The sequence below is a fragment of the Mauremys mutica genome, chromosome 7, assembly GCF_020497125.1.
Source record: "Mauremys mutica isolate MM-2020 ecotype Southern chromosome 7, ASM2049712v1, whole genome shotgun sequence".
NCBI lineage: Eukaryota > Metazoa > Chordata > Testudines > Geoemydidae > Mauremys > Mauremys mutica.
In genome coordinates, this window is record NC_059078.1 from 48,209,553 (window position 1) to 48,221,314 (window position 11,762).

At 50.0% G+C, this 11,762-nt stretch overlaps 1 protein-coding gene across 1 annotated transcript in view; it reads right to left on the minus strand.

The window, feature by feature from the left end:
• The window catches only part of DNAH1 (dynein axonemal heavy chain 1), a 148,135-nt gene that overhangs the window by 27,927 nt on the left and 108,446 nt on the right, over positions 1–11,762 (minus strand). The window contains exons 57-65 of the mRNA XM_045025192.1: positions 11,134–11,301; positions 8,778–8,969; positions 8,103–8,234; positions 7,392–7,517; positions 5,882–6,001; positions 2,519–2,668; positions 2,042–2,202; positions 844–1,069; positions 546–741 (exon numbers count right to left, since the gene is read on the minus strand). Of these exons, the coding sequence (XP_044881127.1) occupies positions 546–741; positions 844–1,069; positions 2,042–2,202; positions 2,519–2,668; positions 5,882–6,001; positions 7,392–7,517; positions 8,103–8,234; positions 8,778–8,969; positions 11,134–11,301 (1,471 nt within the window). The remainder of the gene's footprint in view (positions 1–545; positions 742–843; positions 1,070–2,041; positions 2,203–2,518; positions 2,669–5,881; positions 6,002–7,391; positions 7,518–8,102; positions 8,235–8,777; positions 8,970–11,133; positions 11,302–11,762) is intronic.

The window sequence follows — 11,762 nt, forward strand, 5'->3', positions numbered from 1 at the left end:
GGACATTGGAATGAGAGAACTGGTAGATGCTTAGGCTCTGAGAGGCACTTGAAGGGCTTAATAAAGTTTACTGCAAGGAAAAAGCAATCCCCAAATGAAGGAGTGGAGACACTCACTGGTAAGGACAAGCTCTTTACCCTGTTTTGAACCAAGTAATAATTTGGCGCTTCAGAAGAGAACCACTGGAGGAGAAAGATGCTCCCAGCCAGAGAAAATTCTCTCATGCTGGCAATGCCAAGCTGGCTGATGTAGGATGCCTCCATGTTTCATCTTGAATTACAGCTGTGTGTGTGTCTCAAAAAAGAAGGAACTTTCAAGCTTGACGGCAATGAGACCACGTTCAAGCAGCTGTGGCAGTAAACAATTACAGCTAGAGTTAGATCTGGCATAAGCACGTTTAGTGGAGTTGCAGCAACTCCACTAAACCTGCCTATGCCAGATCTAAGTCTCACACTTGCACTAAGGCTGAATTTGCCCCCAGGTGTTGAGCAAAGTTGTGCAATGATCACGTTTTCTCAGCAAGCACCCTAACCCTTCAGAGGTACCTGCTCTCTCGGAGTTTGAGATTCCGGACAAGAAGATGTTAAGGAACCACTCAAGCGAATACTGATACATGGGGTCAACGTTGGACAGGTCAGAGACGCAGAAGTAAAGGATCTGAGTGCGGACAGCTACAGGCACGTACTCCAGACGAGTGATGTCAATGTCTTTTTCTGTCTGTTCAGCTATTTTCACTTTGGCCTGTGGGAACATTCAGAGGCATCACAGCTGCACATTTCATGTTTCTGTAAAGGATTAAACTGACCAGGGCTGGGTGTCTGTGCCTGTGAATCAGTCACTTACCTGGATTTCCCCTGCTTTTAGTTTGGATGCCTCCAGCACTTTGATGAGCTCCAAGTCATCAACAGGATTTCCCTCGGAGGAGCTTAGCCGGTAGAGGATCTGATCCTCTATCTCCTTCAGCTCTTGTCGCATCTTGGCGTTGCTAATGATCAGCTGGTTCTTGGCCTCTTCTAAGTCCGGTCGCTCCTCAGCTACCACTTGTCCCAGCAACTGGTCTTCCAAGCCACTGTAACAAAACCCTTGGATGTTATCGCTGGGATGTCGGAGCATACCCCAAGTTTCACCTTACTTAAAAACTGCTTGCTTACACAATCAGACAAAAATACAAAAGTGTCACAGCACACTATTACTGAAAAATTGCTACTTTCTCCTTTTTACCATATAATTATAAAATAATTTCAGTGTATAGTATATAGAGCAGTACAAACAAGTCATTGTATGAAATTTTAGTTTGTACTGATTTTGCTAGTGCTTTTTATGTAGCCTGTTGTAAAACTAGGCCAATATCTAGATGAGTTGATGTACCCTCTGGAAGACTTCTGCATACACGTGGTTGAGAACCACTGCCCTAAATGTCCCATCTCCTCTGGAGTCACATGGTGCAACTATCTATGGTACATACATGGACCACCATCACTATAATCCTTGAGTACCTCACAAAACCCCAGCGTGGCAGAGAAAGGCTATTATCTTTATGAATCATGGAGGAACTAAGGGCTTGTCTCCACTTTGCACAGTGATCAATCCACCAGGGGTCGATTTAGTAGGTCTAGTGAAGACCCGCTAAATTGATCACCAATCGCTTTCCCATCAACTCCGGTACGCCACTGGAATGAGAAGCATAAGGTGAATCGATGGGAGAGTTTATCTCATCAACCCAGCATGGTGTAGACACTGCAGTAGGTTGATCTAAGGTACGTCGACTCCAGCTACATTATTCACAGAGCTGGAGTTGCATAACTTAGGTTGACTTAGCCCTGTAGCATAGACCTGCCCTAAGTCACTTGCCCAAGGTCAGGAAGTCTGTGGCAGGGCAGGAAATTGAACCCAGATCTCCAGAATTCCAGGCTCATACCCTAAGCACAGGACCATCCTTACTTACTCCATGCTGAGTTTGATTTCAATAGCTCAGGAGCAGGAGAGTGGCCAATATTTGCAACTGTTCAGTGGCTACTGGTACAAAGCGGTGACCGGTTACCTGGGCGAGAGGGTGAAGTTAATCAGTGTGAGCTTGGTGGAGATCTCTGGCGTATAGTGGGGATTGGGCAGATTGGTGGTGATGTACATCTTGAAGTCCTCATGGTACGGAATAACCGTATCTCCCAGCTTCAGTACTGTGCTGCCTTGCTGTTTATAAATCTGTAAAGAGAGGGACACGGACAACACCAGTCGGAACATCTACATTTAAAAAACATAGATGTGCTGAGAACCTGCCAAAGAGGCTAGATAAAGATTTTCAAAGCCATTTAGGAGATTTAGAGGCACAATTTCCATTAATTTGTACTGAGCATCTAAATTCTTTGCATCCAAAATCTCAACCTTATTAGACACATCTTCACTAAGGGAGGACAAAGCCGTTCTTCATGCCAGTGCTGGAGAGCCCACTCCACTCCACCCCAGCTCCAGGCCAGCCAGCCTTCCTGCTTATCTCGTCAGACAAACAGCAGGGAAGAACCTGTTTCAGCAAGACGGGCTCGAGAGCCGGATCCAGTTCCTCCCCTACGTTCTCCAGCAGGAACGGCTTCCCGAAGCGAATGGAGTTCTCCAAGCTGCGCAGAAAGTCCCGGTCACTCAGCTTAGCCACCTCCAAACCGTTCTCCTTCTCCTGAAGGGCAAGATGGTGAGAGGGGAGTCTAGAGTGTAGGTGTGGGCAAAGCAGGGGAGCCAAACTGTTTATGCACTTTAGGGCATGTCTACCCTTACGGCAGAGCAATCGATCCACTGGGGGTTGATTTATCATGTCTGGTGAAGACGCGATAAATCAACCACCAAGTGCTCTCCCCTCGACTCTCCACCAGAGCGAGACGTGTAGGCGGAGTAGACGAGGGAGCGGCAACAGTCGACCTACCGCAGTGATGACACCACGATAAGTAGCTCTAAGTACTTTGACTTCAGCTACGCTATTTTCGTAGCTCAAGTTGAATAACTTAGACCGACTTAGCTCGCCCCCCAGTGTAGACCAGGCCTAAACAAATAACTGTGCTACTGCAACATTAAGATTGCAAATACCAAAAAAAAAAAAAAAGAAGGAAGTACAAAGGCTTCGTCTGTGTTACCTATCAGGACCTTGTAGCAAATGCCTACTAAGTGCAATGTGGCCAAGGTAATATGGGTATGTTTTGCATTTCCTGACTTCCTACTTTCATAGCTGCAACTTTAGTGGAATCCCTCGCCCTTTAGTGCTTAAGGGCTCAAAGATCTGCTTCTGACTAGCCTGCAAGGCAGGAGCAGCCAGGTGGGAATACAGAAGCCTCCAGGGAGTAGAGGAGCAGCAGCAGCAGTAAGGAAAGTTGCTAAATTTCCCCCCCCACACACACACTCCACCCCTGCACTAGAGAGCTGCTGCTGCTTTAAAGCACCAGTGTCTCTCTCTGGAAACACTCTACATGTACAGCAGTCTGGAGGCAGACCATATAGAACAAACTGCGTCCCGGCAGGTGAACACAAGACATGGTGAGTGCTTTGGTTCTAATAATAATGCCTAGCTCTTATACACTTTTCATCAGTAGATCTTAAAGCACTTTACACAAGAGGCAGTATCATTATCTCCACTTTACAGATGGGGGAAACTGAGGCACAGAGCAGTTAAAGTGAGTTGCCCAAAGACACCCAAGAGGCCAGGTCTCCTGCATCCCAGTCCAGTACATTAGTCACTAGGTCACACTGCCTCTCAAAGCCTGCAAGGGAGACTTCCTCTCTCCTCCCTGAGCTATCCTGCCACAGTTATGGTCAGGAATCGGTCTCAGGCTGGAGCCCCCTTGGTATAAAACAACAAGAGTGCTCAGCGAGGGACCTGGACTCTTCTCCCACCTTAGTGAAAGTAGCCTGAATCTGTGGACCTTTAAGGCAAACTGCAAAGCCCATCTATTCTGCCTGACTCTGGGGTGGGTGAGGCTTTGCAGTGGTGGGCTGGATTTTTTCCTTGTCCTTTCCCTACAAAAATCCCACCCCCAAGGGATTTAAGGCCTCTCTATATACAGCTCCAAACAGAGTCTATTTCAGGGGTCGGCAACCTACGGCACGCATGCCAAAAATGGCACATGGCACGTGGGGCGGGCTGAGCTGCTCAGCCCGCCACCGCTCTTGGGTTCCTGCTGCTGGCCCCTTACCAGCCGGGGTCCCACCTGGTCCCACTCAGCACCCACTGCTGGCCTGAGGGAAGGAACCCCAGGCTGGTGGCGGGCTGAGACCCCAGCTGACAAGGAGCCAGCAGCCGAAACCCCAGAGTGGGGGTGGGCTGAGTAGCTCAGCCTGCCCCCGCTCTGGGGTTTCCACCACCGGTGCCTGCCAGCCGGGGTCCTGCTGCCGGTCCCACTCAGCGTCAGCTGCTGGCCTGGGGGAAGGAACCCCAGGCTGGCAGCGGGCTGAGACCCCAGCTGGCAAGGAGCTGGTGGTGGAAACCCCAGAGCAGCGGCGGGCTGAGCTGCTCAGCCTGCCGCCACTCTGGGGTTCCCGCTGCTGGTCCCTTGCCAGCCAGAGTGCCCCCTGCCGCAGCCCCACTCAGTACCCACTGCTGGCCTGGGGGAAGGAACCCCAGGCTGGCAGCAGGCTGAGACCTCAGCTGGCAGGAGCCAGTGGTGGAAACCCCAGAGCGGTGGCGGTCAGCCCAGGGGCGGCTCTAGAAATCAGGCTGCCCCAAGCAGCGCGGTGCGCTGCGCCGCCCTTCCCCGGTCCTGCGGCGGGTCCCCTCTTCCCGCGGCTCCGGTTAAGCTCCCGCAGGCATGACTGCGGCAGGTCCACCGGAGCCCGGGACGAGCGGACCTGCCGCAGGCATGACTGCGGCGGGTGCCGTGGTCCCGCGGCTCCGGTGGACCTGCCGCAGTCATGCCTGCGGGAGGTCCAGCCGAGCCGCGAGACGAGCGCCCCCTCCGCAGTCATGCCTGCGGCAGGTCCACTCGTCCCGGGGCTCCGGTGGACCTCCCGCAGGCATGACTGCGGCAGGTCCGCCAGCCCAGCCTCCCGCCCTCCCCGGCGGCAGGGGACGCCCCCTACATTTTGCCGCCCTAGGCACCAGCTTGTTTTGCTGGTGCCTAGAGCCGCCCCTGGGTCAGCCTGCCGCCGCTCTGGGGTTCTGGCTGCTGGCCCCTTGCTCGTTGGGGTCCCTGCAGCCCCATTCACCTTGCTTCCGGATGGAGTTCCAGCGCAGGCCCCCTGCCAGACAGGGTCCAGGCTTCTGGCCCTGCTCAGCCCTACCAGCCGCCAGCTACACTCACCTCAGCTGCCAATCTGGGGTTCCAGCCACTGACCTCCTGCCAGCCAGTTATCAACTGTAAAAGCAGCAAAGAATCCTGTGGCACCTTTGCTGCTTTTACAGATCCAGACTAACACGGCTACCCCTCTGATAGTTATCAACTGATCACTCAGAAGCCTGTGTGCAGCTTAAAGTATCTAAATAGGTGCCACCAGACATTGGAAAACTCAGCAAGGAAAAGCAAGGGCAAGGATCACACTAAACTAATAAGATCTGCATTTTAATTTAATTTTAAATAAAGCTTCTGAAACATTTTGAAAACCTTGTTTACTTTACATATAACAATAGTTTGGTTATATATTATAGACTTATAGAGAGACCTTCTAAAAAACGTTCAAATGTATTACCGGCACGTGAAGCCTTAAATTAGAGTGTATACATGAAGACTCGGCACAGCACTTCTGAAAGGTTGCCGACCCCTGGTCTATTGTAAAAGGAAGGAAAGGAAGAGAGAGGGAGGGAAAAAAATAGAAGGAACCATTGGGAATCTTCTGACCCTGAGGCTGGAACAATGGAAGGATCCCAGCAAACTTGGCTACCCACTTGTCAAGTGGTAGAAGCCCTTACCAAGTTCTTGATCCATTTGTTGGCTTGTCCCTGGGGGTCTATGAAGTGAGTCCAGCGCTGTGAAAACTGTGTTATGACTCCATTCTCCACAGACAGGGTGTCATTAGGCAAGCCGGCAATCTGATCACAGCCAAAAAAGCACATCAGATGTCTAACAGCAACCGTGTCTTACAACATAGGCATTCTTTTCTGCCACAGTTCAGTGTTTGATAAATTGCAGAGCTATCCCTCTCGCAGCACATTAATGTCTGATACACACATCTGAGTAACTCACATGGATCTTATACGCACTGGACTCAGAACCTGGCCAACTACAACCACACAAACACCGTTGCAGCTCGCAAGGTTCTAACAATGCTTCTCTGACCAGGGAGGACAGTAATTCTTCTCTTGAGAAATGTGCTGGCCAAACCATTTTTTAGGCTAGATCCCCAAGCATGGTTCTAACACATCCTTCTCACCAAAAAGCCCTCTCCTCACTATCAGGGAAGCTGCGTTAAGAGTCTTGCTAGCACCAGCAGTGTTTAAACAGGATCTGGTCTTGCTTTTGTGGAGGGAACCATGCCATGACATAGAGCTGTGCTACAGACGTGCAGAGACCAGGGCCAGGTCCTCCACCACAATAAAGTTCCTTTACACTGCTCAAAAGAGCTCTAAAGTCACCATAACCAGCCTCTTGAGGATTCCCATTGTGAAGGGGGATCTTTGGGTAATGTAGAGCATGAGGTGGGGAGCCAAGGAGAAGGGACATGGCCTATCCATCCCTATGTCACTATCCTGCCAGCGAGAACAGCTTCTTGATGGCATGGGCATTTAGTGTAGAATGGCCCTCCTGCTGCTCCAATATGTGCCAGGAGCTAGCCTGGCAGCTGGCTGATGCCAAGATTAAATGTGGCTTAAAGTCACTTTTGCACTGGCCTTGCTGAGAGCAGCTCAGGATTTGCATCCAGGGCTTTAGCCTTGTTCCATAATATGTGGTTACATGGCTTGGTCTCCTCCACAGAGTCTCAAAGCTGTTTGAACGTGGCCAGGGCTCTACAATGTTATAACACAGGGAAATCTGTAGCATAGGTGGGAATCCATACGGTTCTAGACAGGCAACCCATTACACAGTGCAGCTAATTCACAGGCCAAGACTGGGATGATTCTTCCTTTATTATACTAGGTCTGCCTGGGGAGAGGAACCTCTTCCAGATATTTGCTATCAGTACAAGCAGTCAGACAGTATGGTGTTAGCTATTGCTGTGCTGTTCTTATCAGTGCCCTACATAACTGGCCTTTGGCTTCTCCTGCTGGATCACTTGCTGGGATGCTCCTGTGCTTTTGGTAGCTGTACAGGTTGCTCCTTTCTGGGATCTCTCCCTTGGTTACGTGTGCCAGGAAACTGGCTGCCCCTGCTATCCAAACTCTTTGCGTTGTCCCTGGCATTGTCCTTTGGTTTTCATTGCACAGAATGGATTAGCATCATGCAACACATCAGTTTGCATTAATGCTCTTATCCACCACATACCTGCCATGATCTGATTTTCACTGGGTCTCCCAGAGTGCTTATCAAGTTTGGCTCCCTGGTGTGCGGGACGTCGTGTTCCTCCAGTTTCTTTAACCAGTCCTCACATAGTGCTGTGCGGTATTGGCCCTGCCAAGAGAAGCAACGCTCCATCAGCCAGACACTAGTGTGAACTATGCATTGGCGTGATTTGCTTTTAAAATCAACCCTCCGACTGCTGTTCATGTTCAAATCCCGCTCCATGGCTCAGCCTAACCTCTTTAGCAGACCAAGGGGAAACTTGAGATTCATTTGCCTGGTTGCTGCATGCATGCTCCATGGCACAGCCTCTATAGGGTTTAGACTTCCTGGTGACATCCTTCAAATTGCCTCAGAAATCTTCCCTCTTTAAGGGCCAAACATAGAGAATATGCTTTTGGGAACCCTACAGGCAGTCTGATTACTAGCTGAATTGGATAACTGTAGTGAGCCTGCCAGTTCTTGGGCACCAGACCAAGTTCTGTGCTGTAACACTAGCACAATCTCTTCAACTTCAATGGAACTGTCTTGGCATCATTGAGAGCTGAATTTGTCCCAGTGATCTGTTTTTCCCTTCAGCTTTTGGAAGCTGATCTACCAACAAAGAAGAGAGGCTGAATTCTAGACCCTGGGATTAAGAGAGGTGGAAAGCTGTACTCAGCTCCTTCAAAGAAAGAGCTCCTGTTATCTGCTTACTGTGAAAGGGCCCAGGTATGCCACGAAGCCAGCTGAAATCAGCACATCTCCTGCGATATTGTTGATCATATAATCCAGGTTCTGGACTGTGTCCTGCCAGCGCACCTTCTCATCTGCCAGGCCATTAATTAACTGGAATAACCACACACACCAGATCACCAGCCAGCTTTCTCATAGCACAACCCCATTCCTATGGCCCACATCCCTACAAGGGGTGCCCTAGCTGTGCCACAGCTCCAACGACTCTTTTAAATTATGATCAGCCACAATGGCCCCCCAGGCGCTGCATATCGCCAGGGCTTAGTGACGCTCTCGTCATGCCCCTGGCCTATCTCAGGCACACCCTCCACACTGGGGCTGGGACAGGAGGTGTTGGAAGGCAGCTTTGTCACCCAGGGATTCTCCCATGCCAGAGCAATCAGCAGCTGAGTGTTTAAACCAGCTTCCTAACCCCTTTGAGTGGTCACAGTTGGGGCCAGGATCTAGCCCGGTGGGTCTATCCTGTTACTGGCATGAGCTGTGTGGCAGAAAATGCTATTAGAAGCAGCCTGTAGAGATGAGACCTTTATTGTTAGCCCCATGAGCCCACAAGCAGCAAGTCTAATTACTAGTGAGGAATATGCCAAAAGCATGTTTGCCATGGAATTGATGTCGGAATTTGGCTCCGTCCTTCACCTTGTCAGCCCGGCCCAGCCTCTGCTCACACAGCTCACACTTCATCTCCAGTTCCTCCTTCTTGGCAATGCAGCTCCTATACTTGGCCTGTAGGGTGGCAATGCCATCCTCCACTTCTCTCAGGCGGTCCTTGGCTTCATCAAGGATCTTCTGAGTGACCTGCAGGTCCTCTTCTGCCTCCCGCAAGGCTTGCTGTGAAAAGAGAAGATGCATTGGAACTCCAGAGCAGACTTCCACCCACAAGGGAGAGGGCTTAGAGCTGGACTATATTCATGAGAAACTACCTAGGCTATTCATGCTATGCAGTCAGAATTCAGCACCCCCACCCCTGAATGCTACTGCTTTCCCACTATCCCATCTCCAAGGTACCATGGGCCTTGGCTTATCCAACACATAGCTTAATTCATCATTGCCTTGGCCAAGCCACTTGGGCTAATAGGGTGTTTAACATTAAGAACCTACTTTAGTGTTTAGGCACCCAAATAAATAGCCTGAGGTTCAAAGATGCTGAGCATTCCCAGGTGTCTCTGAAACCACTGGGGGACAGAGCTGGGGGCCCAGTATCTTTCAGGGTCAGGTCTATCAAGATTAACCACTGGCTGCTAGGAACCTGATTTGCTGTCAGTAGTAGCAGCCACAGACGTGAGTTAAGCACTGTTACTTACTGTTATCCCATCCCCCAAATCCTGACTCTGCAGAGAAAACAGACTATACACAATGGTGATAAATGGACGTTTGGGGAGCTCTAACCAGGAAACACAGCACCATGACCTCTCCAAGTGCAATCAGGTGCTTGAAAATGATAATGTTCCACAGGAACTAAAATAATAATAATACAACGGTAGCACTTTCCATGTTCAAAACACTACACAAATATCAACGAATCACTCCTCAAATCCCCTAGAGACAGATGAGTATTATCGCCCCTTGATATATAGGGAAACTGAAGCAGATACATGGTGACTTGCCCAAGCTCACAAAAGAATTGCTGTCTGAGCCAGGATTAGAATGAAAGTTTAACCCCCTACACCACAATTGTCTCTAAGCACAAACTTACATTTTACCTTCTGTACAAAAAATCCAGTGACAAATACAGCATCTAAAGTTCCCCCCGCATCACACAAGGGCCATGTGCCCTTCCCCCCTTCCAGAGTGCATGTGCTGAGGAGGGGAAGGTAGGCCCTCTGTGGGCACAGAGCAATGTCGGCCTCGCCACCAAACACTTAATCATAAATTGCAATAGTCTAAACCCACATCAACTCTTTACCCCTGAAAAAAGCCACCAGCTGGTTCTTACAGCTAGAGGGAGACATGGGCCAGCTCCTCAGCTGCTATAAATCAGAGCTATGCAGAGCTACACCAGCTGAGGATCCAGCTCAGACGCTCTTGGCTCATTGCTTGACAACTTCCAATGGGGTGAAACTTGGGATGGGGGGGGGGCAAAGTTACTGGATTAACCTTGCAAACTCTCTAGCTGGCCTAGGCGTGTAATTATTTTGGCAAGCAAATGAAAGATCGCTGGTGTTCTTCGCTGCCATCACAGGAGGATGGAGGAGGAGATTTGTGCTGCGCTGCGATGATTTTATCACTTTTTTTCAATTCCCATCCAACTACCTGCTCAGTCTCCAGATGGCTACTGCAGCCCATAAGCCAAGTAGTAAAGCAGGATTCCAGGGCTAGCTCCTCAGTGGGTGTAAATCAGCACTGCTCTGACTCCAGTGGAGCCATGTTGATTGGCACCCAGCTGAGGAGCTGGCCCGGGTTGCATTCCCCTTCCTCCCTGCCCCCTGCCCCCAGTAGAGAGCATTAAGTTAAAATACAAGTGGGATATGGGGAGCTCTTCTCAATACAGTTTGCACTGGTCAAAGTATTAGTTTTGGGGATGTTTGGGATAAGGGATTTTGCTGGGATTGCTGTATTCCTCCAGAGGGCCTGTTCTGGGGCTGACATTTCATACCTGGTTCCTCGCGCTTGGGCTCAGACTCTTTGTTCTGTTCATTTTTAAATACTCTCTGGTCTCTCCCACGTGGCTGGCAGTTTTCACGACCTCCCACCAGGAAGGGCTGTAAGTCCCATTCACTTTAATGGAAAAGCCACACCCCTGAGCAATGCAGATTTACTGATCTAAACGCTGGTGTAGACAGCGCTATGTGGATCAGAGGGCTTCTCCTGTCAACACAGCTACCGCCTCTCAGGGAGGTGGAGTACCTCCACCCATCAGCATAGGTAGCCTCTTCACTACACTCTACAGCAGCACAGTTGCAGGTGTGCCGTGCTGTAAATGTAGGCAAGCCCTTATTCCAGGCTCACCAGGTGCCATGTACCCCAGTGCGTCACACACAAGCAATGCTCTTACCCGCTTTGGTTCCACTCCTTTGGCCACAAAGTGGTATTTGTGCATGGCGCGCACCCACTGACAGATGGAGGTGCAGGCTTTGGACACTTTGGCTATGGCTGCTGGTTGAAACTCCTCGTTGTCAATATACGGCTGGATGGCTTTAATTACTGTATCTGCAATGTTGTCCTGGAAGGAATGATGGGGAGGGGGGAGAGATGGTGAGCAAAGGGCTGAGAGCATTAGGGGGCCAGTGGGAGATCTCGCAGTGAGAGAGTGAAGGGCTTAGAGTGCTATGAGCATGGCAGTGTGAAATCCCATGCTGCTGCTGTGTGGAACAGTGTGTGTGCTGCCCCTCTTTCCATGCTGGTGCCCTTCCCTCACTTATTATTGAGACGAAGGTGAATCAGTCTCTGTTTATTCATTCCCTCTGGTAGTCTTTGTGGCTGCAGAAAAATAATCTTGTGGTTAAGCAGATTTTTGTAGAACAGGAAAATCTGGCTAAAATAATTGTGTTTCTCTTTATCTTTGAGTTATCCTAGTCCTGGTCACAAGCCCTGTAAGTGAATGTCTTTCCTTGCTACGTCGGGTACTAAATGCAGGCCAGTTCAAACAGGGCTGCAAGCATCTCCCGTATCCTCAGACACAGT